This window comes from Mirounga angustirostris, unplaced genomic scaffold (genome assembly GCF_029215605.1).
Source record: "Mirounga angustirostris isolate CCGP_5_RB_7025 unplaced genomic scaffold, mMirAng1.0.hap1 SCAF_4, whole genome shotgun sequence".
NCBI lineage: Eukaryota > Metazoa > Chordata > Mammalia > Carnivora > Phocidae > Mirounga > Mirounga angustirostris.
The window spans coordinates 64,467,138-64,494,440 of record NW_026991712.1 but is presented as its reverse complement, the minus strand read 5'-3'; the positions used below and the strand labels follow the sequence as shown (position 1 = coordinate 64,494,440).

Here is a 27,303-nt window from a genome sequence, read left to right as displayed (position 1 = left end):
AAAGAGTTTTTGTTTTTTTGTGTTAACCTGTTTCTTTTTATTATTAAAACAAGTGTTTACCTTAGTTCTGTTTTTTGTTTTTGTTGTTTTCCTAATATTTGGTATGGTATTGCTTTACTTAAGTTTGTTGGATTTTTTTGTTCTAATCTGAGAGTGCTTTGGTTTTAATAACAATATCTAAATCAATTAATGTTTATCATAACTGATATTTTTGATCTTACATAATTGAATTTCTGACTTTCTTTTTGGTAAAAAGTATTTTATTAAATAAAAGCAATAGCTTTCTGAACTTCCTAAGTGGTCTTGTTAACTATTAGGGGTGTCTGTGCACACAGGCACATATATATGTAGACATACATATATGTATGTATGTGTATAGACATATGTTGGTGTGTGTGTGTATATATGCATATGTGTTTATATATGTATGTGTGTGTTTGTATGTATATATACACATACATATATATGTATACTTTCTTCCCCCCAGTGCTTGAGACAGCCTTCTCCTGTAGTTCCTGCTCTTCAGAACAAAATTGCAAACAGACTTCAAAGACCTCCTTCAGTTGACAGCATTATAAGTTCCTTTATTCAGGTATATACTTTTTCTTTTGATTTGTTAATCTTAGCTAAATTAGTTTAGATGAAGGGAATTGAGTGAGTTTTTTTTAATTCATCATATTTAGCTATGTTACATTTTTTCAAAGCTGAAATACAATGGTTGCATTTATTTGTTGCATCAGTTGTAACTGGTAATACTTGGTGCCATAAAGTTTAAATTCTTTTGACAGATTATAATTTAGCAAATGGTTCTTGTCCAGCCCTCTCAAGAAGGCCTTTTCTTTGATAATATATTATCTGGCTACCTGTAATTATGCCATTGAAGTCCCTTATACTTTAGACTTAGCTATGATCAAAAAAAGAGAGCTGGGAAAATGTTCCAGAAGGGTTGATCCTTGACTTGACTCTTGAAGAATGAGTAGGAATTTGCCATAAAGAGGAGGAGATGTGCCAAATCATGGAAGGAAGTGGCACACAAGGAGAAGAATACCCCATGGTTTGCTCTGGCCTCAGAATGCCTGACCAGGGTGGCAGCAGAGGTAGAGGTCAAGACGTGAGTAGGATGTGGTATGGAGTTTGACTTGATTCCCATAGATGAGTGGGTACCAAATGGACTAATTACCAGAATAGACAAAGCAAATGTTAGAACATTGTCCTAATCCTGCTCTCTCAGATTCTGATTTAGTTGGTCTGTGATAGATAATGAATGGTATGCTTTGTAATACTTTAAGTAGGAGAATGACATATGTCATAAGTTGGAGAATGGCCATATTTGTCTTACCTAACTTTCTCTCAGGCACTGGTGTGGAGATGTATTTTAGAGGTCGGGTAAGACCATAAACATGGAGAGATGTTACAGTGGTTTTGCAGAAGTCCCCTTGTGAGACTTTCAGGACTTAAAGGCAGTGACATTAAGAACTGAGAATGGGTGACAAATTCAAGACATACTTAAGAGACACAAATAATGGCATTCACTGTGTGTGGGGGGGTAGGCATCAGTGACAACCTTCAAGTTTCTTGTGAGATTTATATAGAGTGGGTGGTTGAAAATATGGGTTGTGGCTAAGGAAGGAGTTCTGGACTGGTTTGGAAGCCATTAACATTGTTCCTTGTCAGATTAGTATAGTTGTCGGGGATGGGTTTGGGGGAAGTAAAGAGGGCTGAGGATGGAACACCAGGGAATTAAATATTTAAGAGGCAGAGAAAGGAAATAGAGACAGAGAAAGTGATAGAGAATGGCAATATCAGTTGCTACTGGCCAATTAAAATAAGGGTGTAAAATGCCCATTGAATGTGTCACTTGGGGATCCCCTGGTGACTTTGGTGAGAGCTGTGGAGTGAGGGTGTAGAAGCAAAGGCAGTAGCTGTATGGTGAGGAGTGAATGGGCATGAGGAAGTAGACACCGTGTTGCATCTATTCTTGAGAGGGTGCCTATGGAGGGAAGTAGAGAAGGGACAGTAGATAGTGATGAAGGAGGAGATAAGAATTTTTTTTAAGAAGGAAGAGATTTTTTTTTTAAAGATTTTATTTATTTGAGAGAGAGAGAAAGAGAGAGAGCACGAGAAGGGGAGGGTCAGAGGGAGAAGCAGACTCCCTGCTGAGCAGGGAGCCCGATGCTGGACTTGATCCTGGGACTCTAGGATCATGACCTGAGCCTAAGGCAGTTGCTTAACCAACTTAGCCACCTAGGCGCCCCAAGAAGAAAGAGATTTTTAAGCATAAGCTAAGAAAAAAGTGATTGGAGGAGGTGGGAGTCACTTACCAGATACAGAGAACAGGTGACAGGGTTGTCTTTGGGTGGAGCAAGGACACTTCCATTGTGATGGGAAGGAAAAATACATGTAGGAAAGTGTATAGGTAGGATAGTGGGAAATCTGGTTTCTTTTACATATAGTTGCTTCAAAAAAATTACTCTCTTCGAGCTTCTGAGTAGGCAAGACATACTGAGTATATCTTTGTTATGATTGTTAAACAGGAAAGTTCCATATCCAGGGCACAGTCTCCTCCGGTACCTGCCAGGAGAAACCAGCTCCGTGCAGAAGGTAGAGTTAACTATTAAGTCTGAGACCTATAATATTTCTCTTTTAAGCTTTTTATTTTGAAATAATTGTAGACTCACAGAATGCGGCAGAAGAGCGTAGTGAAGTCCCGGGTACCCTTCCTGCAGCTTCCCTCAGTGGTACTATCTTATATAGAACAATAACCAGGAAATTGACATTGGTATGCTCTACAGACCTCCATCAGGTCTCACAGTTTTAACACAAAGTAATTGATGTGTGTTTGTGTTTTGTGTGTGGTTCTGTGCATTTGTATTGTGTATAATTTGTGTGACTACTGCACAGAGTATAGAACTGTGGCATCAGGGGCGCCTGGTGGCTCAGTCAGTTAAGTAGCTGCCTTTGGCTCAGGTCATGATCCCGGGGTCCTGGGATTGAGCCCCACATCAGGCTTCCTGCTCAGTGGGAAGTCTGCTTCTCCTCCTCCTTCTGCCCCTCCCCTCTGCTCATGTTCTCTCTCTCTGTCTTTCTTTCAAATAAATAAAATCTTTAAAAAAAAGGAGAAGAACTGTGGCATCACCACAAAGGAACTCTCTTGTGTGCCTCTTTATAGTTGCACTCGCCCCACCCCAAGAGTATTTCTTAAGTCTGACAATTCCTGTATTTTCAGAAATGTGTATGTGTATCTTACTGGTATTCATAAATATGATCTGTATTTATAAAATATTAACAGCAACCTTCATAAAAATGTGTCTCTGAGCATTTTAGTTTTGTGATAAGTCTGGTTATGTTTTAATGTTTAATCTTCTGTTCTTTTTTTTTTTTTTTTTAAGATTTTATTTATTTGAGAGAGAGTACGAGAGAGTGGGGTGAGGGTATGAGGGGTGGAGGGAGAAGCAGAATCCCCGCTGAGCAGGGAGCCTGATGTGGGGCTCGATCTGGGGACTCCAGGATCATGACCTGAGCCGAAGCCAGGCACTTAACCGACTGAGCCACTCAGGTGCTCCTAATCTTCTGTTCTTATACCTGTCTTATTTTTTACTTACTGTGAATTTGCAGAGGAGAAAAAAAATGTAATTATGGAGTTATCAGAAATGAGAAAACAGCTTCGCAGTGAAGAACGGCGTCTACAAGGCCGGTTGCTACACATGGACAGTGATGATGAAATTCATATAAGGCAAGATTCAACTTGCGTTTTTTGTTTGTTCTTGTGTTTTGTTGTTCTTGTGTTCAGGAAAAGGAATTACACGTTAATCAGAACCTATCCAGTAATTCGACAGTTTTGGACCAGGATTAATCAGTCTTTATTGTAAAATCACATTTATTAGAATAATTAAGTAGCATGCTTGAGAAAAGTTTTTAACAGATTGTTGGTGAAATTTAATACTGAAATAGCCTTTTCCCCCAAAAGAAATATAGCAAAATAATTATATCCCAGTGGAAGGACTCGGTGCAACTAATCCAAAATAGTATATGATTTATTAAGTCTGTTTGTGTTTAAAGTATGTGGTAGGTTTTCTTTTTCTTGACTTCTTTCTTTTCTTTTTTGCAACGTAGCTTTTTCTTTAACCAATATGCTTTTACTTTATTTTTTTTCATTTAAATTCAATTAATTAACATATAATGTATTATTAGTTTCAGAAGTAGAGGTCAGTGATTCATCAGTCTTATATAATACCCAGTGCTCATTACATCATGTGCCCTGCTTAATGGCCATCACCCAGTTACCCCAACCCTCCACCTCCCGCCCCTCCCACAATGCTCAGTTTGTTTCCTATGATTTAGAGTCTCTTATGGTTTCTCTCCCTCTCTCATTTTGTCTTATTTTATTTTTCTCTCTTCCCCTGTGATCTTCTGTTTTGTTTCTTAAATTCCACATATGACAGATCTTATGATAATTGTCTTTCTCTGATTATTTTGCTTAGCATATTACCCTCCACTTCTAACCATGTTGTTAGAAATGGCAAGATTTCTTTTTTTTTTTTTTGATGGTTGAGTAGTATTCCGTTGTATGTATATATAGCATCTTCTTTATCCATTCATCTGTCACTGGACATCTGGGTTCTTTACATAGTTTGACTATTGTGGACATTGCTGCTATGAACATTGGGGTGCAGGTGCCCTTTGGATCACTAAATTTGTATCGTTGGGGTAAATCCCTAGTAGTGCAATTTCTGGCTCATAGGGCAGCTCTATTTTTAACTTCTTGAGGAATCTCCATATTGTTTTCCAGAGCTGGCTGCACCAGCTTGCATTCCCACCAACAGTGTACCCCTTTTCTCCGCATCCTCACCAATATCAATCGCTTCCTGACTTGTTAATTTTAGCCATTCTGACTAGTGTGAGGTGGTATCTCATTGTGGTTTTGATTTGGATTTCCCTGATGCTGAGTGATGTGGAGCTTTTTTTCATGTATCTGTTGGCCATTTGTATGTCTTCTTTGGAGAAATGTCTGTTCATGTCTTCTGTCCATTTCTTGATTGGATTATTTGTTCTTTGGGTATTGAGTTTGATAAGTTCTTTATTGATTTTGGATGTTAGCCCATTATCTGCTATGTCATTTGCAAATATCTTCTTCCATTCTGTTGGTTGTCTTTTGGTTTTGTCAACTATTTCCTCTGCTGTGCAAAAGCTTTTTATCTTCATGAAATCCCAATAGTTAGTTTTTGCCTTTCTTTCCCTTGCCTTTGGAGATGTGTCTAGCAAGATGTTGCCGCAGCCGAGGTCACAGAAGTTGCTGCCTGTGTTCTTTAGGATTTTGATGGATTCTTGTCTCACATTTAGGTCTTTCATCCATTTTGAATCTATTATTTTGTGTATCGTTTAAGGGAATGGTCCAGTTCAGTCTTCTGCATGTGGCTGTCCAATTTCCCCAACACCATTTGTTGAAGAAGATGTCTTTTTTCCATTGGATATTCTTTCCTGCTTTGCCCAAGATTAGGTGACCATAGAGTTGAGGGTACATTTCTGGGTTGTCTGTTCTTTTCCATTGATCTTTGTGTCTGTATTTGTGCCAGTGCCATACTGTCTTGATGATGACAGCTTTGTAATAGAGCTTGAGGTCTAGGATTCTGATGCCACCAGCTTTGGTTTTCTTTTTCAACATTCCTTTGGCTATTTGGGGTCTTTTCTGGTCCCATACAAATTTTAGGATTATTTGTTCCAGCTCTGTGAAAAAAAGTTGATGGTATTTTGATAGGGATTGCATTGAAAGTATAGATTGCTCGAGGTAGCATAGACATTTTAACAATATTTGTTCTTCCAACCTAGAGCATGGAACGTTTTTCCATTTCTTTGTGTCTGCCTCAGTTTCTTTCATGAGTGTTCTATAGTTTTTTGAGTATAGATCGTTTGCCTCTTGGGTTAGGTTTATTCCTAGGTATCTTAGGGGTTTTGGTGCAGTTGTAAATGGGATCAACTCCTTAATTTCTCTGTCTTCTCGTTGTTAGTGTATAGGAATAGAACTGATTTCTGTGCATTCATTTTATATCCTGCCACTTTGCTGAATTCCTGTATGTGTTCTAGCAATTTTGGGGTGGAGTCTTGGGTTTTCCACACAGAGTATCATACCACCTGCAAAGAGTGAGAGTTTGACTACTTCTTTGCTAGTTTGGATGCCTTTTATTTCTTTTTGTTGTCTGATTGCTGAGGCTAGGACTTCTAGTACTATGTTGAACAACAGTGGTGAGAGTGGTCATCCCTGCCGTGTTCCTGACCTTAGGGGAAAAGCTCTCAGTTTTTCCCCACTGAGAATGATATTTGCTGTGGGCTTTTCGTATGTAGCTTTTATGATATTGAGGTATGTTCCCTCCATCCCTACACTGTGAAGAGTTTTAATCAAGGAAGGGTGCTGTACTTTGTCAAATGCTTTTTCTGCATTCATTGGGAGGATTATATGGTTCTTGTCCTTTCTTTTAATAATGTAGTGTATCACAATGATTGATGTGCAGATGTTGAACCACTCTTGCAGCCCAGGAATAAATCCCACGTGGTCGTGGTGAATGATCCTTTTAATGTACCTTTGGATCCTACTGGCTAGTATCTTGGTGAGAATTTTGGCATCCATGTTCATCAGAGATATTGGTCTGTAATTCTCCTTTTTGGTGGGGTCTTTGTCTGGTTTTGGGATCAAGGTAATGCTGGCCTCATAGAATGAGTTTGGAAGTTTTCCTTCCATTTCTATTTTTTGAAACAGCTTCAGAAGAATAGGTATTAATTCTTCTTTAAATGTTTGGTAGAATTCCCCTGGGAAGTCATCTGGCCCTGGGCTCTTGTTTGTTCGGAGATTTTTGATTACTGCTTCAATTTTCTTGCTGGTTATGGGTCTGGTTCAGGCTTTCTATAATTGTTTTATTATTTTATAATATGTATAGTTGCTTTGGTGTTGGTTGTGATCTCTCCTCTTTCATTCATGATTTTATTTATTTGGGTCCTTTTTTTTTTTTTTTAAAGATTTTATTTATTTGAGAGATAGAGAGCACAAATAGGCAGAGAGGCAGACAAAGGGAGAGGGAGAAGCAGGCTCCCCGCGGAGCAGGGAGCCCGATGTGGGACTCGATCCCAGGACCCTGGGATCATGACCTGAGCCGAAGGTAGCCGCTTAACCAGCTAAGCCACCCAGGCGCCCCCCTTTTTTCTTTTTGATAAATCTGGCCAGGTGTTTATCGTCTTATTCTTTTTTAAAGAACCAGCTCCTGGTTTCATTGATCTGTCCTACTGTTCTTTTGGTTTCTATTTCTTTGATTTCTGCTCTAATCTTCATTAGTTCTCTTCTCCTGCTGGGTTCAGGCTTTATTTGCTGTTCTTTCTCCAGCTCCTTTAGGTATAAGGTTAGGTTGTGTATTTGAGACCTTTCCTGTTTCTTGAGAAAGATTTGTGTTGCTGTATAATTCCTTCTTAGGACTTCCTTGGCTGCATCCCAAAGATTTTGACCAGTTGTGTTTTCATTTTCATTTGTTTCCATGAATTCTTAAAATTCAAGATTTCCTGGTTGATCCATTCATTCTTTAGTAGGATGCTCTTTAGCCTCCATGTATTTGAGTTCTTTCCAAATTTCCTCATGTGATTGAGTTCTAGTTTCAAAGCATTGTGGTCCGAAAATATGCAGGAATGATCCCAGTCTTTTGGTACTGGTGGAGACCTGATTTGAGATCCAGTATGTGATCTGTTCTGGAGAATGTTCCATGTGGACTCCAGAAGAATGTGTATTCTGTTGCTTTAGGATGGAATGCTCTGAATATATCTGTGAAGTCCATGTGGTCCAGTGTGTCATTCAAAGCCCTTGTTTCCTTGTTGATCTTCTGCTTAGATGATCTGTCCATTTCAGTGCCTGGGGTTTTAAAGGCCCCTACTATTATTGTACTATTATCGATGTGTTTCTTTTTTTTTTTTTTTTTTGATTTTATTTATTTGAGAGAGAGAATGAGAGAGAGAGAGCACGAGAGGGGGGAGGGTCAGAGGGAAAGTCTTCCCCACTGAGTGGGGAGCCTGATGCAGGACTCGATCCCGGGACTCCAGGGTCATGACCTGAGCTGAAGACAGTTGCCCAACCAACTGAGCCACCCAGGTGCCCTCGATGTGTTTCTTTTATTTAGTTATTAATTGGCTTATGTATTTGGCTGCTCCCATGATAGGGGTATAAATATTTACAGTTGTTAGATCTTCTTGTTGGATAGACCCTTTAAGTATGTTATGGCTTAGCCTGGTGATGGGTATTAAAGAGGGCACATTCTGCATGGAGCACTGGGTGTTATGCACAAACAATGAATCATGGAACACCACATCAAAAACTAATGATGTAATGTATGGTGATTAACATAACAATAAAAAATTCTCAAAAAAATCTAATTTGTGTGATATAAGGATTGCTACTCCAGCTCTCTTTTGATGTCCATTAGCATGGTAAATGGTTTTCCACCCCCTCACTTTCAATCTGGAGGTGTCTTTGGGTCTAAAATGAGTATCTTGCAGACAGTATATGGATGGATCTTGCTTTTTTTATCCAATCTGATAGCCTGTGTCTTTTGATTGGGGCATTTAGCCCATTTACATTCAGGGTAACTACTGAAAGATATGAATTTAGTGCCATTGTATTGCCTGTAAGGTGACTGTTACTGTATATTGTCTCTGTTCCTTTCTGGCCTATGTTACTTGGGTTTGCTCTTCACTTAAAGGATCCCTTTTAATATTTCTTCCAGGGCTCTTTTAGTGATCACAGATCCTTTTAGTTTCTGTTTGTCCTGGAAGCTTTTTATCTTTTCTTCAGTTTTGAATGACAGCCTTTCTGGATAAAGTATTTTTGGCTGCATAGTTTTCTCATTTAGCACCCTGAATATATCATGGCAGTCCTTTCTGCCCTGCTAGGTCCCTGTGGATAGGTCCCCTGCCAGTCTAATGTTTCTGTCCTTGTAGGTTATGGACCTCTTGTACCAAGCTGCTTTCAGGAATTTCTCCTTGTCTCTGAGATTAGCAAGTTTCACTATTATATGTCGAGGTGTTGACCTGTTTTTAACTGATTTTGAGGGGTGTTCTCTGTGCGTCCTGGACTTGAATGCCTGTGTCCTTTCCCAGATGAGGGATGTTCTCTGTTATAATTTGCTCCAGTATACCTTCTGCCCTTCTCCCTTTCCTCTTCTGGGATCCCAATTACTTTAATATTGTTTGGGTTTATGGTATCACTTACCTCTCGAATTCTCCCCTCGATATCCAGTTATTGTTTATCTCTCTTTTTTTAAAGATTTTATTTATTTATTTGACAGAGAGACAGCCAGAGAGGGGACACAACCAGGGGGAGTGGTAGAGGGAGAAGCAGGCTTCCCTTTGAGCAGAGAGCCTGATGCGGGGCTTGATCCCAGGACCCTGGGATCATGACCTGAGCCGAAGGCGGAGGCTTAACGACTGAGCCACCCAGGTGCCCCTGTTTATCTCTTTTTCTCAGCTTGTTTATTCTCCATTATTTTGTCTTTTTTTTTTTTAAGATTTTATTTATTTATTCATGAGAGACGGAGAGAAAGAGGGAGAGAGGCAGAGGGAGAAGCAGGCTCCCAAGGAGTAGAGAGCCCGATGTGGGACTCGAGCCCCGGACCCTGGGATCATGACCTGAGCCGAGGGCAGAAACTTAACCATCTGAGCCACCCAGGCGCCCCGTTATTTTGTCTTCTATCTCACTAATTCTCTCTGCTGCCTCATTTATCCTAGCAGTTAGAGCCTCCATTTTTTATTACATCTCATTAATAGCCTTTTTTATTTTGACTTGATTAGGTTTTAGTTCTTTTATTTCTTCAGTATAGGCTTCTCTAGTGTCTTCTATACTTTTTACAAGCCCAGCTAGTATCTTTATAATCATTATTCTGAACTCTAGTTCCAACATTTTATTCATGTCCATACTGATTAGGTCTCTGGCCATCATTACTGCGTCTTGTTCTCTTTTTTGAGGTGAGTTTTTGTCTTGTCATTCTGTCCAGAGAAGAATAGATGACGAAGAGAACAAAATACTAAAATGGCAACAATGACCCCAGAGAAATATACACTAAAATCAGAAGAGATGCGAAACCAGAAAAAAATTTTAAAAAAGAGTGAGAGAATATAATCAGACAGGTGAACAAAACAGAGCAATACACTGGATCCTGTGTGCATTTTTGTCTGTTTGTTAGAAAACTAGATTCCAAAATTGTAAAGAAAGAAAAACTTATATACATACAAAAATAAAGGATAGAATGTAACTGTAAAAATGAAAATTAAAATCCAAAAAAATTAAAAAAGGAAAAAAAAGGAATATAAACAGACAGGTGAACAGAACAGAGCGATACACTATATCCTGAGTGTATTTTGGTCTGTTTGTTAGAAGAAACTGCATCCCAAAATTGTAAGGAAAGAAAAACTTTAATATATATACAAAAATAAAATTAAATACAATGGAAGGATAGAATGTAAGTGTAAATATGAAAATTAAAAAAGATTTTAAAAAAAGAGTTGATTCAAAAAATAAGAAAATGGTTGAAAAAGGAAAGAGCAAAAAAATTAAAATTGAAGTACTAAAGAATCGTGGCAAAAGACCATAAATTCTATATAGTGTTTTCCCTTAGTGCTGGAGTTTTGCAGTTGTGTGTGATCAGTAAACTTGGTCTTAGCTGGATATTCTTGGTGATCCTCTGGGGGAGGGACCTGTTGTGCTGATTCTCAAGTGTCTTTGCCCTGGGGGGAACTGCATCGCCTTTGCCGTGGGTCCATGCTAAGTAAGCTGCTCTGGTTTGTTCTGTGTGGTTTTGTTCCCTGAAGGCTTTCTGCTCTGCTTTAGAGGACTAGAATGAAAATGGCGGCCTCCCAATCTCCAGCCCCGGAGCCAGAGCTCGGGGCCCACTCCTCAGTGTGCCCTCATGCAAAAGCAGTCAATCACATCTGTCTCCCTGGTCTCCATCTGCACGAAACCCCGAGTGGAGTCTCCAATCCCTGCAGCCTCCTATGGCACACACTCACGCCGTTCCTCCCTGGGGGAGGAAGTAGGGTCAGTTCTGAATATATCATGGCAGTCCTTTATGGCCTGCCAGGTCTCTGTGGATAGGTCTCCTGGCAGTCTAACATTTCTACCCTTGGGGTTTATGGACCTCTTGTTCCTAGCTGTTATCAGGAGTGCAGTCTCCCAACCGTTCGGCGGTTCGTCATTTATGGCAACACCATGCTGAGAGCCCACACCTGGGCTTTCTGATTGCAGCCCATCTCTCCACTCTGAAGTCTGGGAGCTCTGCCACCCCCAGGCACCCCAGGTCTTTCTGTGATCCTGAGGATCCAGAGACCACACTGTCCCACCTAGATTTCTGCCCCGTTTTACCACCTTAGCATGGCTCTCAGGCAGGGCCGTCCCTCACTGGAGCCGACTTCTAAAAGTTCTGATTTTGTGCTCAGCTGCTATATCAGTTTCTGGTGTTGGCTTCGGGAGGCTCCCCGCCCCGCCCCCCTTGCCCCGCAGTTTATCTTCCCATATATAGCTTCAGATTCACTTCTCTGCACATTCTACCTTGCAAAAAGTGGTCACTTTTCTATTTGTAGAGTTGCAGCTATTCTTTCCTTAGATCTCTGGTTGAGTTCACAGGTGTTCAGAATGATTTGATAGCTACTAGTTGAATTCCTGGAACCAGACAAAACTAAGGTCTCCTATTCCTCTGCCATCTTGGACTGTCTCCACCAATATTCTCTTAGATTCACATTCTTGAATTTTATGTAGATTAAGTTGCCTTCATAAAACATTTATCCATACCTGTTCAATCTATTCACTGCAAAAATATGGGATATTTAATGAATATTTAACCTAATAGAAAACCTTTAAATTGATGTCTTAACTGTCCTTCCTTACTGTCAATAACATATTTATGGTGATGATTATTATGGTGGTGACAGAGATGTTGAGATTGGGAAGGAAGAAAGAAGTAGCACTTTTTAAAAAAAATATTTATTAGAGAGTGAGAGAGAGAGAGAGCACGAGTGGGGTGGAGAGGCAGGGGGAGAGAGAGAAGCACACTCCCTGCTGAGCAGGGAGCCTGACACAGGGCTCGATTCCAGGACCCTGGGATCATGACCTGAGCTGAAGGTAGACGCTTAACCAACCAAGCCACCCAGGCGCCCTGAAGTAGCACTTTCTTGAAGGAAAACCAGAAATACTAGCCCTAATCATGAAATGTTTAATAGGATTAGACTCAATAAAAAATGAGTTTGGGGCAGGCACACCATTCTTCCAGCTCTCTCTTAGAATGGACTGTTTTGTCTCATCACAGAAATCAGTGAATGAAAATAATTGACTGATTTCAGTCCGTATGTACATAAGGCAAATGGGTGCAGAAGTTGCTTTGTAAGCTAATCTAAGTGGTAGGGAAGTCCATGCTGGGAAAAAGATAATTGAAACAAGACTAGAAATAGGAAATTATGAAAACATTCTCTTTACTTTCCCATTTTTAGTCTTCTACAAAATCAGGCACAGAAATTTAGTCTTTCAGGGGGAAAATGATATAGGAATGGACAACTTCAGAGTTGGAATTATCATAGACAGTTACATTTTAAAGCTGTTTTTTTACATTTTCCATCAACAGTCTATTTTCTAAAATACTTACAGACTGTCAAACATTTCTGATCATTTTTGCCAAAAAGACTCATAAATTTTTTTAAAGTAGTGTTCTTCAAACTGCAGAGCAGTTTTGTTCAAAATAAACTTTTATTTATTTTGGCATCATTTTAGATTAAAAGAAAAGTTGCAGACATAGTACAGAGTTTCCGTATGCCCCTCGCTTAGTTTTCCCAATTGTTAGCATCTTGTGTTACTGGAGTATGATTGTCACTAAAAAACTGATGTTGGAACATTACTACTAAGTTCTAGACTTTTAAGCCTCTCTAGTTTTTCCATTAATGTTCTCTTTCTATTCCAGAATCTAATCAGTGTAGGTACCACATTGCATTTAGTTGTCATGTCTCCTAGTCTCCTCTGGTCTGGGACAGTTTCTTAGTCTTTACTTGTTTTCACGACTGTGACAGTCTAGAGGGGTATTGGCCAGGTACAATTCTATAGAATATCCCCTAGTCTGGGTTTGTCTGAAGTTTACTCATGATTAGACTGGTGTTAAGGGTTTTTGGAAAGAATAGCACAGGGTTCATGGCCTTCTCATCACATCATATAATGGGGGTATGTGGCATCTACATAGACATTCCTGGGGATGGGAACCTTCATCATTTGGTTAAAGTAGAATTTGCCAGGTTTCTCTGCTGCAGTTACTATTCTTAGGGCATGACTCAATGAATTTGGCACACTCACAAGAATGGGTAGGAGGTAGGATTAAGCTCCATAGTCTGAGAGGGGCTTAGTTATCTCTATATATATTTTTTAGAATTCTTTTGTAAGAAAGATTTGTCCCTTCTTGGCATGCTTGAGTAGTCCAGTTGGTCGAGCATCAGACTCGATTTCGGCTCAGGTTGTGGTCTTGGGGTCATGCAGTTGAGCCCCATGTTGGGCTCTGAGCTCAGTGGGGAGTCTGCTTCTCTCCCTCTCCTTCTGCCCCTCCCCTGCTCATGCTCTCACACACTCTCTCTCTTTCTCTCTCTAAAATAAATAAATAAATCTTAAAAATTTTGTCCCTTCTCTTCCCTTTATTTATTCAGTCATTTATCACACATTTATCACATATCACTTTTGATTCATGTATATTTATTTTGTACTTTGGGGTATAATCCATTGTCCATTTTTTTTGAGCACTTCCTTCCTTTTTGGTATTACAAGAGACACTCCAGGATGCTCTTGTATTTCCCCTACCCCAGCCCTGAAAACCACTATTTCTCCAGGAAGCCATGGTTCCTCTTGGAGAATGGTATTTAGAAACCAAGCTCTGGATGCTGTATGTGCTTTTTGGGTGTCTTTGTGTCTGGGCCCTGTTTAGTGGACAGAGCTAGATAATATATGTGTACTAAGAAACATATCTGTCATTGTTCCTGGCCTATCATTTTGTATTTCTGTTAAATTTATACTGAGGTTTAAGACTCTAATCCAGTATGTGGTAGGATTTTAATGTCACAGCCTAATTTCCAAGCCATGTTCTAGCTAAGTAAACACAGTGAGAAAATTTCAAAAATACGGAATGGCTAGGTAATGAAATGTTAACCCAAGGTGGTAATTTTCAGTGAATAGTTCTATCAACTACTTCTAAGTAGTTGAGAGGTCAGTATAGTTTTTCTTTATTTACTTTTAAGATGTTATAAATGTCTTAACTATTGCAGCTTTACATATTCAAAGATGCATGTTTAATTCAGTATAGTGGGTTATTGACATTAATTTTCTTTCATAAATTGAACACTGTACTCTCTTTTGGCAAACCAATATAAGAGAGAGAAACCAGGCAGCTTTTCAATTTTCTCATTTGCAAGTGATAGCAATAATTTCTACCCCATGAGGTTTTAGTGAAGCATAAATACATGTATGTATTTGAAAGTACCTTGTAAATTCTACATGCTAGCTTAGAGAATATATGTTAGATTGCCATCATTTAACAAGAATTGGTTAAATACATTTATTCTGGTATAATTTTTAATATGTATCATAATCAGAGACATCTCAGAGTTGATTATTCCAATTTTATAAATTGTTTCACAACAAGTATCTCCTACTCATTAATTAAGCTCACATTATTGAGCTCTTACTTTGTGTTAGGCACAAAACAAACATTAGCCAGCCCACATCCAAAGAAATCTAATAATCTAATTCCTAACTTAGTAGCCTATTTAACTTTTAGCAGTAATGGAAACTAGGCAGGAGTCCAGTTCACTAGAAGTCTTTGTCAGCCTTGACGAGGTACTTTTGTGATTTGTTATCCTCACCTCGAAAGGAAACTCCAGGAGAGCAGTAGTATTGCCTTTTGGGATCCAAGCTTTCCCATCTAGGTGCTTAGGGAAGATTTAGTGAACAAAGAAATGAAGGCAAGAGTTGGGCCAAGTCTCTGACAGCTATAGCTTAAAGCCTAATTTTCAGAAATAGAGGGAGCCTGTGTAGTGCTGCGGGAAGCACAGGTAGGTCTTTCTTTTCGGGGCTAGAGACACTGTCCCCCATCCTTTCCTCTTCTTAGTCACTCCCCCAAAGCCCTAGCAGGAAACTCGCTTACTAAGCCCCCTATTATGTTAACTTCCTAGGTACCAGAGTATCAAATGAACTAATTAGGTATTGAGTTCCCTGAAAGCCCATTGTAAAATTAGTGTTGGAGACTGTGGATAGTACCCATTATATTGGGTGGTGTATTAATACCATGTTTCTCTGTATAATTTTTATTTTAGGCTGAGGGGAAGATAACATTTATTGATTACCTAACATATGTCAAGTACAATGCTGGGTACTTTACAGTGTATAACTTCACTTAATTAGAAGGAGTAGACATCATCTGCATCATAGAGATGATGAAATCAAGGTCAAACTGCCAATAAATAGCAGAGCTGGTCTTTGAATCTTGGTTTTGTTGACTTCAAAGACTATGATCTTTCTACTATGTGAACATTTTTAAGGTAAAGCTAACTCATTTTACTCTTCTAATAAGGTACTTTGCATCAGAATCTCTTGGAAGATTACACTGACCTTTACTATATTTTTTAATACAAGAGATTGAAATAACGTATTAAAGTTTTGTAGTATACTGTGATGTAAGGTGCCAGATTTCTTTCTTTTTCTTTTTTTTTTTTTTTTTAAAGATTTTATTATTTGACAGAGAGAGACACAGCGAGAGAGGGAACACAAGCAGGGGGAATGGCAGAGGGAGAGGGAGAAGCAGGCTCCCCGCTGAGCAGGGAGCCCAGTGCGGGGCTTGATCCCAGGACTCTGGGATCATGACCTGAGCAGAAGGCAGACGCTTAACGACTGAGCCACCCAGGCGCCCCGAGATGCCAGATTTCTTGTACAGGGAGTTAAATGTGAACTCCAATTCTCTTCCCATTAAAACACATTTACCAAAATTTGTCGTCTATCTATAGGAAAAGAGAAAGGAATCCCATGGATATATTTGACATGGCTAGGCATCGACTGCAAGCTCCTGTGAGAAGACAGTCGCCTAAGGGCTTAGATGCTACTACTTTTCAGAATATTCATGACTTCAATGAGCTGAAAGATAGAGGTGAGTAGAATGCTGCTCTTTTATATACAGCCTGTGTTCTCCCCATATTCAAGTATTTATTTTTATCCTTTTTCTAAAGTAAAGTTTCATCTAGGATACCTATTTCAAATAATGATGAATAAAACTCTATATACTTGGGGCGCCTGGGTGGCTCAGTCGTTAAGCGTCTGCCTTTGGCTCAGGTCATGATCCCAGGGTCCTGGGATTGAGCCCCACATTGGGCTCCCTGCTCAGCAGAAAGCCTGCTTTTCCCTCTCTCCCACTCCCCCGCTTGTGTTCCTTCTCTTGCTGTCTCTCTCTCTCTGTTGAAAAATAAATAAAATCTTTAAAAAAACAAAAAACAAAAAACAAAAAAACAACAACAAAAAACTCTATATACTTTAGTTCTTCATGTTACCAATCTGGTAGATGAGGCTTTGGTTTGTCTCTTTTCTTTTGGAGAGCATACAGCTGTTAAAGCCTCTCCGGAGTGGATTAGATCAGGTAGACTAACGAGAAGAGTGGCACTTAATGGAAGTCATTATTGGAGGGGGACAGGGCAAGCTGAGCTTGGGAAAGAGACTAAGAAGGAACAGCCAGAGTGACTGGAGAATGTGGTATCCTGAAAGCTGAGGGAACAGAGTGTGTCAAGGAGAAAGAATCGTGTAAGAGGAATATTACAAAGTATCATTTGGGTCAGAGGTCACTGGTGACCTCAGTTAGATCTTTTCTGGTGGAATTAGGGCATCAGAAGCCAACTAACATTGGAATGAGGACTGACTAGGAGGCAAAGTGTTGCAGGCAGTGACAACCCCTGGAGGAAGCTTGGCTGGGAAGGGGAAGAACGGAGGGTCCAGAGCTGGGGGAGCGCATTCGGATGCTACTGTGGAGGGTGGGTTGTGACAGGGTAAGAGGTGTGTGTAGGATATGAGAGAGAGGGAGGGAATGATGAGAGCAGAGTCCCTGAGTAGGCAGGAGCAAATAGAGGATATTTGAAGGGAGAGAGTTGAGAAGATTTGATGTAGCGCTTAGAAGGAGGAGAGAAAGCTTAGTAGGGAAATAAGATTACCAGGAGACATAGGGGCCTGGGAGACTGAAAATGTGTAGAGGAACCAAAATGTGTTATATGTGATTTTTCCTTTTGGACCATTTAATAGAGCAGGTGTTGGAGTTGAGGTGGCAAATTGTTGGATGTGTGGTCATATGATGTATACCAGATGAGCCAGAATTGAACTTTTCTTCTTTTTACTTTTAAAAGTACTTTTAAAAGTGATGAAAATTTTGAAAACACAGAAAGATAGATAAGAGGGGAAAATCACCTTACTCAAACCACCTAAATATTTCTGGTCTTCTTTCTGAGCCTATTTAAAACAAAAAAAGTATGGGGCGCCTAGGTGGCTCAGTCGTTTAAGAGTCTGCCTCGGCTCATGTCATGATCCCAGGGTCCTGGGATGGAGTCCCACATTGGGCTCCCTGCTCAGCGGGAAGCCTGCTTCTCCCTCTCCCACTCCCCCTGCTTGTGTTCCCTCTCTCGCTGTCTCTCTCTCTCTCTGTCAAACAAATAAATAAAATCTTGAAAAAAACAAAACAACAAAAAAAGTAAAACAAGGGCGCCTGGGTGGCTCAGTTGGTTAAGCGACTGCCTTCGGCTCAGGTCATGATCCTGGAGTCCCGGGATCGAGTCCTGCATCAGGCTCCCTGCTCAGCAGGGAGTCTGCTTCTCCCTCTGATCCTCCCCCATCTCATGCTCTCTCTCTCTGTCTCATTCTCTCTCTCAAATAAATAAATAAAATCTTAAAAAAATAAATAAAACAAAAACAACATATACCTTATTTAATTTTCTCTTTTGTTTTTCATTTAGATTTACAAGTGTCATCGGTTACATTTACTGTTGTTTTTTAATGCTATCATTTATTTATTTATTTGATCATTGGTTAACTAGAATTTGGTTAATTTATTACAACAATCCAATTGCAAAGCAACCCATTTATTTATTTATTTTTTATTATGTTCAGTTAGCCAGCATATAATATATCATTAGTTTTTGGTGTAGTGTTCAGTGATGCATTAGTTGCGTATAACACCCAGTGTTCATCCCAACACGTGCCCTCCTTAATTGCCATCACCCGGTTACCCCATCCCCCTCCTTCTGTAACCCTCAGTTTGTTTCCCCGAGTCCAGAATCTCTCATGGTTTGTCTCCCTCTCTGATTTCTTCCCATTCATTTTTCTCTCCCTTCCCCTATGGTGCTCTGTGCTATTCTTTATGTTCCACATATGAGTGAAACCATATGATTGTCTTTCTCTACTTATTTCACTTAGCATAATCCCCTCCAGTTCCATCCATGCTGATGCAAATGGTGGGTATTCATCCTTTCTGATGGCTGAGTAATATTCCATTGTATATGGGAGGTGTTGTATTAAGCCAGTGGGTCTCAGAGTTTGGTCAGGGGACTTGTGCAGTCAGAACTGTTTTCATTATAAACTAAGACATTATTTGTCTTTTTCATGTTTATTCTCGCATGTGTGTACAGTTTTTCTGGAGGTTACAAATGTGATAACTTCATTGCTCTGATGCTAATAATATATTTGTGTATTCTCATGTTTTAAAAATTTCTTAATTTTAATTTCTAATAAGGCCTGTGTGTGTGAGAAAGAGAGACATAGATAAAAGCTCCTTGGGGTCCTCAAAGAGTATAAAGAGATCGTGAGAACAAAAAAGGTTTACACCATAAAATTGAGCATTCATTTCCCTGTATGATTTCCACATTGAATCCTCGTTCATTATATGACTCGGTTTTTGAGGTTTCTTAAAGTTTTTACAGAGAGGAAACTGAGTCTGGAAGTGGCCAAGTCAGGGTCCATCCAATCCAAGTTCATGTGTCCAGAGTGTCTTCTGTTAACTTTGCTCTTAACCATTTTCTAGTTCTTACTCAACCTGGCTCCCATGTTTTTATTATATTATACTTTTAAATTATTTTGGTAATTGTGGCAATTTCTGATCATAAAGCCTTTTACATATTTATGATCATTCCTTTAGATTATATTCCAGTAGTATAATTAGAAGATCAACGGGAATAATAGTTTCAAGGCTTTTTAGATGTATGAACTATATTTTTGTTCTCAAGATTTAAAAATGAAATTTTAACATTTTCATTCTGATCACTTGATATTCTTGAACTTGTGGCATAGATGAATTCTTAGATTGTCATTTCCTCCACTAATGACATCTCTCCTAAAATTCCAGCCAGTCTGCCTTTATCTTGCTTTTTGTATGATATTGGCAAGGGTTAAAATATTAATTGGCCAATAACATTATGTTTCATTTTTTCAGTATATTTTAGGGACTGCTGTGATTACAGTGTCTGATGGCTCCCTGAGCTGTAGCCCTGTGACTAACTGCTTGGCTATCACCTGTACCTAGTTGCCCAGCTGTGTGCTCTGGGGGGCATCTTGGGGAGTGGGGAGGTACGGATGGAGAATGCCTAATAAGCTACTGCTTGTTCTGGGGCAGGGCAGGGGGGTTCCTTTTAATGTTGATAAGTTTGTGAAAGGGCATTTACTTAAAGAATATTAATTTCGTGTTCTTGAGTTTTATGACAATTTTAATATCTTTTGACTTTGGTGATATTTTATTATTTTAATTGTTCCCTTGATTTTGAAATTAGGTTACTCATCTGTTACTCATAGTGAAGTTTTATAAAATCTCCTTTGGAAACAAGCTTGAACTTAGCTATATATTTTTTGTACTAGATTCAGAAACACGAGTTGATCTGAAATTTGTATACCCGGATCCTCCAAGAGATCACCACACCTTAGAGATTCAGCAGCAAGCCCTGCTAAGAGAGCAGCAGAAGAAACTGAATAGAATGAAGATGCTGGAAGGTGCTGAAGGTAAGAAATAGTCATTCCTATCTCAAATAGTATCAGTGGGTTGTTTGTTGTTGTTGTTGGCTTCTTTTCTCTCTGGTATTGATTTCAGTCCCAGGCAGCTTCCCACCACTGGCAGCTCCATGCTCACATGGCCCTTTTGGCAGATAGTCCCAGAAAAGGGCAGGTCCCAAGAGGGCTCTGATTGGTGTGGCTGAGGTATGTTATGTGTGAGAGGAGTCCAGGGAGGATTGAGGACCTCGGCTAGGCCAGGTGCCATCTGCAGCAGGAAGTAGGAGCCAGGGGAAGGAGTGCTGGGCAAACACACCAGTGCCCTATGGGGCATTTCTTTGCCATGTGTGTCTGACAGGTTTTGATATGGCATCAAATCTGTTCAGCAAGACTGGGCTATGAATGTGTGTCCGTATAATCAGCCAGTCAACAGATGCTGAGTGCCTACGGTGAGCACAAGTACTGACCCATATCCGGGGGATGTGATGATGAATGAAATATGCTCCTCCTGTCAAGGAGCTTATACTTTGTTGGAGGAGATGCTAAATAAGCATAAGTGTGCTGAATGCTGCAAAGGAGAATCTAGGTTCCCTTGGGAGTATGGAACTGGGGGTGGGGGAGCACCTGATGACAGAGTGGGGGTAGCTGCCTCACAGAGCAGAGCATCTGTGGGCCCTGTTGGCCCAGTGTCCTGCAGGACTTAACATATTTCCCCAGCTTTGCCAGCCTGCAGGCCAGTGAGGGTGGCCATGGAAAATGAATCCTAAAAACACAACAATCCAGTAATAAGAATGAGAAGACATTCTCATTCTCAGGCCTGCAGGATCTGAGGAATGTTTTTTGACCAGGAGACATTATCACAGGAGTAAGTGGTGCACCATTTTAGGCCCAGGTCAGGACTTTGATAAAGATTGATACAGGGAAAGTCTTTCCTCCATCTTGTACAGGACTTTTCACAGTAGTCTCATAGATCACCCTCTGACAGCAGAGTAACCCAGATTCTATGATAAATAGTAGGCATGTCATCAGAGAAGAAAAGCTAGGACATTCTTCAACCTTTACAAGCATTTTGGTGGAATTTTTCCCGAGGAGACCCAGCTGATGATCTGATCTGGTGTAGTCTTGGCATATTAGGCTGATTAACCCAAAAGTAGTCCCCAGGTGGAGGGATGCAGGTGCATTTTGGCACTGAGGGTATTCATCTGCCATAGCAGCCACCGGCGAACTTCCAGCAAACATGATGATGACTGAATTAATAAGCAAATGGCTTAACTATAAAAGTCACAAACATGGTATAAAATAGTCTGAGAAGGAATACAGGCTGTCATTCATTGGTAGCCTGTTTATTCCCAAAGGCAGTCTCTAAAAGACAAAATGCACTATTTAGAGGAACACAGAGGAACGCTGGTCAAATCCACGAGGGGCCTTTGGGACGCCTGTTCCAGAATCTCTGTGGAACCAGGTGCCTGGAGCTGAACTAATTCCATGTGAGGGGCCGTGTTTAACTCCACTCAGCCACTGGAAATTGGGTTGTGGAAATATGAGTGAAACTGGTGAAGAATCCTGCTTTTCTTTTTCTGCAGACATCAGTTTTAAGCTCATAATGACTTAGTTTTTCTAGTCAATTAGAATGGGTGCTGAGTTAGTTATATTTATTAATAAGTAATATCTTAACATTCTAAAATGTGGTAGTTGAAAAAGAATTTCTGTAGAGAGCTAGTCACAAAAGATATTCTAAAAGGTTTTTTTTTTTTGATATTCTAAAAGTTTTTATTTTTAAAATGTTTTCTTTTTTTTTTTTTTTCCCTCCATTAACTACAGTTGACTTGGATGCCATCCCAAGTGCTAAAGTACGGGACCGCAGAATGGTAAGAAACCAGTTACAATTTTTCAAGGTAATTTTTGGGGGATAAAAAATTTTAGGCATATGGTAAGTGAGTAATCCAGTTTTGAATATTGAACTAAGAAAGAATTTAAATCTTGTCTCATCCATGTAGTGGGTAGGTAGAGATATATTAGTAGAATATGTAGAGAGAAAGCATATTGTTATATGAAGTGTAGTGTGTTACAAGACTTTAGAGCTAGGCTGTTCAGGTTGGTCTGTTTTAGCTATGTGACTTAAGGCAGGGTATTTAATCTTTTCTGTGCCTTAGCTCCCTTATCTGTAAAATGGGATAATATTACTTATCTCTGAGGGTGGCTATAAGAATTATTATTTGCGAGAGGAGAAGCAAGATGAAGGAGGAGTAGGAGACCTAAATTTCATCTGGTCCCAGGAATTCAGTAGATAGTCATCAAGCCACTCTGAACACCTACGAACTCAACAGGAGATTGAAGAAAAGAATAGCAGCAACTCTCTGAACAGAAAAGCGACCACTTTATGGAAGAGAAGTGAATCCGAGGCGATATTCGGGAAGATAGACGGCGGGGGAGGGGGTCTCCGTCAGCCGCTATTGGCAAGTGATAGAGCAGCAGAGCACAAAATGGGAACTTTCAGAAGTCTGCTCCACTGAGGGATGTGGCTCCAGTGCTAAGCGTGGGGTGGAACCCTCCCTGGGACAGTGCGATGTGAGGACCCTTGGGGTCACGGAAAGACCAGGGATGCCTGAGTGCAGCAGAGCTCCCACGTATTGGAGCAGGGAAGCCGGCTGCAGAGACGGAGCTCAGGCGTGGGCTGTCAGCTTGGGGTTGCCATAAACCGTGATCCGCGGCACAGTCGGGCCACTGCTCCTCCAGCAGGGACCCAACAAACGGCAGATCCGGGGAGACTCCACTTCCTCCCCTGGGAGGAGCGGCGCGGGAGCGCACCACAGGGATCTGCTGGGTTTGGAGACTCCAAACGGGGTCATGTGACAGAGGTAGAGACCCTCGGTCACAGGCCGGGTGAGCACAGAGGGCGGCCGGAGACTGGGGAGACAGGAGTGATTGACTGCTTTTCTCTGGGGGCTCACTGAGGAGTGGGGCCCCGAGTTCTCGGCTCCTCCGGGGCGGAGATTGGGAGGTCGCCATTTTCACTCTTGTCCTCCAAAGCTGGATGGAAAGCTTGCAGGGAACAAAAGCTCCCCAGAGCAAACCCGAGCAGATTACTTAGCCCAGAGCCAGCAAGGGTGGGGCAATTCCGCCTGGGGCAAAGACATTTGGGAACCACAGCAACAGACCCCTCCCCCGGAAGATCGGCAAGAACAGCCAGCCAAGACCAAGTTTACTGATCAATGAGAACGGCAGAACTCCAGAGCTAGGGGAATACTGCACATAGAATTCATGGATTTTTTCCCCCCTGATTCTTAAGTCTTTCAAAGTTAATCTTTTTAATTTTTTTTCTTTTTTTTTTTTTGAATTTTTCTTTTTCCCTTTTTCAAACAACATCTTATCAATCCCTTTTTAAAAAATCTTTATTTTTCATTTTTAGAGTCATAGTCTATCCCTTCATAGGAGTTAACCTTATTTTTGGTGTATATATATAAGTTGTTCTCTCTTTAAAATTTTGGGATACAGTTTCTTCTAACAGACCAAAATATACCCTAAATCTCTAGTGTATGGCTTTGTTCTAGTCTCCTGCCTGATCACATTCTTTTCCTTCCTTTCTTTTTTATTTTTTTGTAATTCCTCTTCTTTCTTTTTTCAACCAACTTATCTTCTCAATTCCTTTTATAAAATCGTTTATAATTTTCATCTTTACAGTCATATTCTATCCCTTCATCATATTTACTTATTTTTGTACATATAGAAGTTTTTCTTTCTTTAAAATTTTGGGAGGCACTTTCTTCTAACAGACCAAATTACGCCCAAAATCTGGTGTGTGGCACTGATCTATGCACCAGCCTGATCATATTTGATCATATTCTTTTTTTTTTTTTTTATCTTTTTCTTTTTCTTTTTTCTTTCTTTCCTTTTCTTGTCCCCCGGTTTCAGGTCTCTTCTGTTTTGTTTAGTGTATATTTTTCTGGGGTCGTTTTTACCCTGTTAGCATTTTGTTCTCTCATTCATCTGTTCTCCTCTGGACAAAATGACAAGATGGAAAAAATCACCTCAAAAAAAAGAACAAGAGGCAGGACCAACTGCCAGGGACCTAATCAGTACAGACATTAGTAAGATGTCGGAACTAGAGTTCAGAATGACGATTTTAAAGATACTAGTTGGGCTTGAAAACATGGAAGATATTAGAGAAACCCTTTCTGGAGAAATAAAAGAACTAAAAACTAAGCAAGTCGAAATCAAAAAGGCTATTAATGAGGTGCATTCAAAAATGGAGGCTCTAACTGCTAGGATGAATGAGGCACAAGAGACCATTAGTAATATAGAAGACCAAATGATGGAAAATAAAGATGCTGAGAAAAAGAGAGATAAACAACTACTGGATCACAAGGGCAGAATTCAAGAGACAAGTGATACCATAAGACGAAACAATATTAGAATAATTGGGATCCCAGAAGAAGAAGAAAGAGAGAGAGGGGCAGAAGGTATATTGGAGCAAATTATAGCAGAGAACTTCCCTAATTTGGGGAAGGAAACAGGCATCAAAATCCAGGAGACACAGAGAACCCCCCCCCTCAAAATCAATAAAAATAGGTCAACACCCCAACATCTAATAGTAAAACTTAGGAGTCTCAGAGACAAAGAGAAAATCCTGAAAGTAGCTCAGGACAAGAGATCTGTAACCTTCAATTGTAGAAACATTAGATTGGCAACAGACATATCCACAGAGACCTGGCAGGCCAGAAAGGACTGGCATGATATATTCAGAGCACTAAACGAGAAAAATATGCAGCCAAGAATACTATATCCAGCTAGGCTGTCATTGAAAATAGAAGGAGAGAGAAAAAGCTTCCAGGACAAACAAAAACTAAGGAATTTGCGAACACCAAACCAGCCCTACAAGAAATATTGAAAGGGGTCCTCTAAGCAAAGAGAGAGCCTAAAAGTAACATAGACCAGAAAGGAACAGAGAATATCTACAGTAACAGTCACCTTACAGGCAATACAATGGTATTAAATTCATATCTTCCAATAGTTACCCTGAATGTAAATGGGCTAACTGCCCAAATCAAAAGACACAGGCTATCAGATTGGATAAAGAAACAAGACCCATCGATATGCTATCTGCAAAAGACTCATTTGAGACCCAAAGACACCCCAGACTGAAAGTGAGGGGGTGGAAAATCATTTACCATGCTAATGGACACCAAAAGAAAGATGGGGTGGCAATCCTTATATCAGACAAATTAGATTTTTAAACCAGATTATAGTAAGAGATGAGGAAGGACACTATATCATACTTAAAGAGTCTAACCAACAAGAAGATCTAACAATTGTAAATATCTATCCCCCTAATATGGGAGCAGCCAATTATATAAGCCAATTAATAACAAAAGCAAACACATCGACAACAATACAGTAATAGTAGGGGACTTTAACACACGCCTCATTGAAGTGGACAGATCATCTAAGCAAAAGTTCCACAAGGAAATAAAGACTTTAAATGGTACACTGGACCAAATGGACTTCACAGATATATTCAGAACATTCCATCCCAAAGCAGCAGAATACACATTCTTCTCTAATGCCCATGGAACATTTTCCAGAATAGATCACATCCTGGGTCACAAATCAGGTCTCAACCGGTACCAAAAGATTGGGACCATTCCCTGCATATTTTTGGATCACAATCTTTGAAACTAGAACTCAACTGCAAGAGGAAAGTCGGAAAGAACTCAAATACATGGAGGCTAAAGAGCATCCTACTAAAGAATGAATGGGTCAACCAGGAAAATAAAGAAGAATTAAAGAAATTCATGGAAACAAATGAAAATAAATACACAACTGTTCAAAATCTTTGGGATGCAGCAAAGGCAGTCCTAAGAGGAAAGTATATAGCAATACAAACCTTTCTCAAGAAACAAGAAAGGTCTCCAATACACAACCTAACCCTACACCTAAAGGAGCCTGAGAAAGAACAGTAAATAAAGCCGAAACCCAGCAGGAGAAGAGAAGTAATAAAGATCAGAGCAGAAATCAATGAAATAGAAACCAAAAGAACAGAACAGATCAACGAAACTAGGAGCTGGTTCTTTGAAAGAATTAAGAAGATTGATAAACCCCTGGCCAGACTTATCCAAAAGAAAAGAGAAAGGACCCAAATAAATAAACTCATGAATGAAAGAAGAAAGATCACAACCAACACCAAAGAAATACAAACAATTATAAGAACATATTATGAGCAACTATATGCCAGCAGATTAGATAATCTGGAAGAAATGGATGCATTCCTGGAGATGTATAAACTACCAAAACTGAACCAGGAAGAAATAGAAAACCTGAACAGACCTATAACCACTAAGGAAATTGAAGCAGTAATCAAAAATCTCCCAACAAACAAAAGCCTAGGGCCAGATGGCTTCCCAGGGGAATTCTACCAAACATTTAAAGAAGAATTAATACCTATTCTTCTGCAACTGTTCCAAAAAATAGAAATGGAAGGAAAACTTCCAAACTCGTTTTATGAGGCCACCATTACCTTGATTTCAAAACCAGACAAAGACCCTATCAGAAAGAATTACAGACCAATATCCTTGATGGACCTGGATGCAAAAATTCTCACCAAAATACTAGCCAATAGGATCCAACAGTACATTAAAAGGATTATTCACTATGACCAAGTGGAATTTATCCCTGGGCTGCAAGGTTGGTTCAACATCCACAAATCAATCAATGTGATATAATACATTAATAAAAGAAAGAACAAGAACCATATGATCCTCTCAATAGATGCAGAAAAAGCATTTGACAAAGTACAGCATCCTTTCTTGATTAAAACTCTTCAGAGTGTAGGGATGGAGAGTACATACCTCAATATCATAAAAGCCATCTATGAAAACCCCACAGCGAATATCATTCTCAATGGGGAAAAACTGAGAGCTTTCCCCCTAACGTCAGGAACACGTCAGGGATGTCCACTATCACCACTGCTGTTCAACATAGTATTAGAAGTCCTAGCCACAGCAATCAGACAACAAAAAGAAATAAAAGGCATCTGAATCGGCAAAGAAGAAGTCAAACTCTCACTCTTTGCAGATGATATGATACTTTGTGTGGAAAACCCAAAAGACTTCACCTCAAAACTGCTAGAACACATACAGGAATTCAGCAAAGCAGCAGGATATAAAGTCAATGCACAGAAATCAGTGGCATTCCTATACACCAACAACAAGACAGAAGAAAGAGAAATTAAGGAGTCAGTCCCATTTACAGTTGCTCCCAAAACC

The 27,303-nt window shown here is 39.9% G+C and overlaps 1 protein-coding gene across 7 annotated transcripts in view; it reads left to right on the top strand.

The window, feature by feature from the left end:
- The window catches only part of CSPP1 (centrosome and spindle pole associated protein 1), a 161,164-nt gene that overhangs the window by 112,213 nt on the left and 21,648 nt on the right, over nt 1–27,303 (top strand). For all 7 annotated transcript variants that reach the window (XM_064588253.1, XM_064588252.1, XM_064588248.1 and 4 more), the window contains 6 exons: nt 488–592; nt 2,535–2,601; nt 3,616–3,733; nt 16,042–16,181; nt 19,913–20,053; nt 21,863–21,909. In XM_064588253.1, the coding sequence (XP_064444323.1) occupies nt 488–592; nt 2,535–2,601; nt 3,616–3,733; nt 16,042–16,181; nt 19,913–20,053; nt 21,863–21,909 (618 nt within the window). The remainder of the gene's footprint in view (nt 1–487; nt 593–2,534; nt 2,602–3,615; nt 3,734–16,041; nt 16,182–19,912; nt 20,054–21,862; nt 21,910–27,303) is intronic.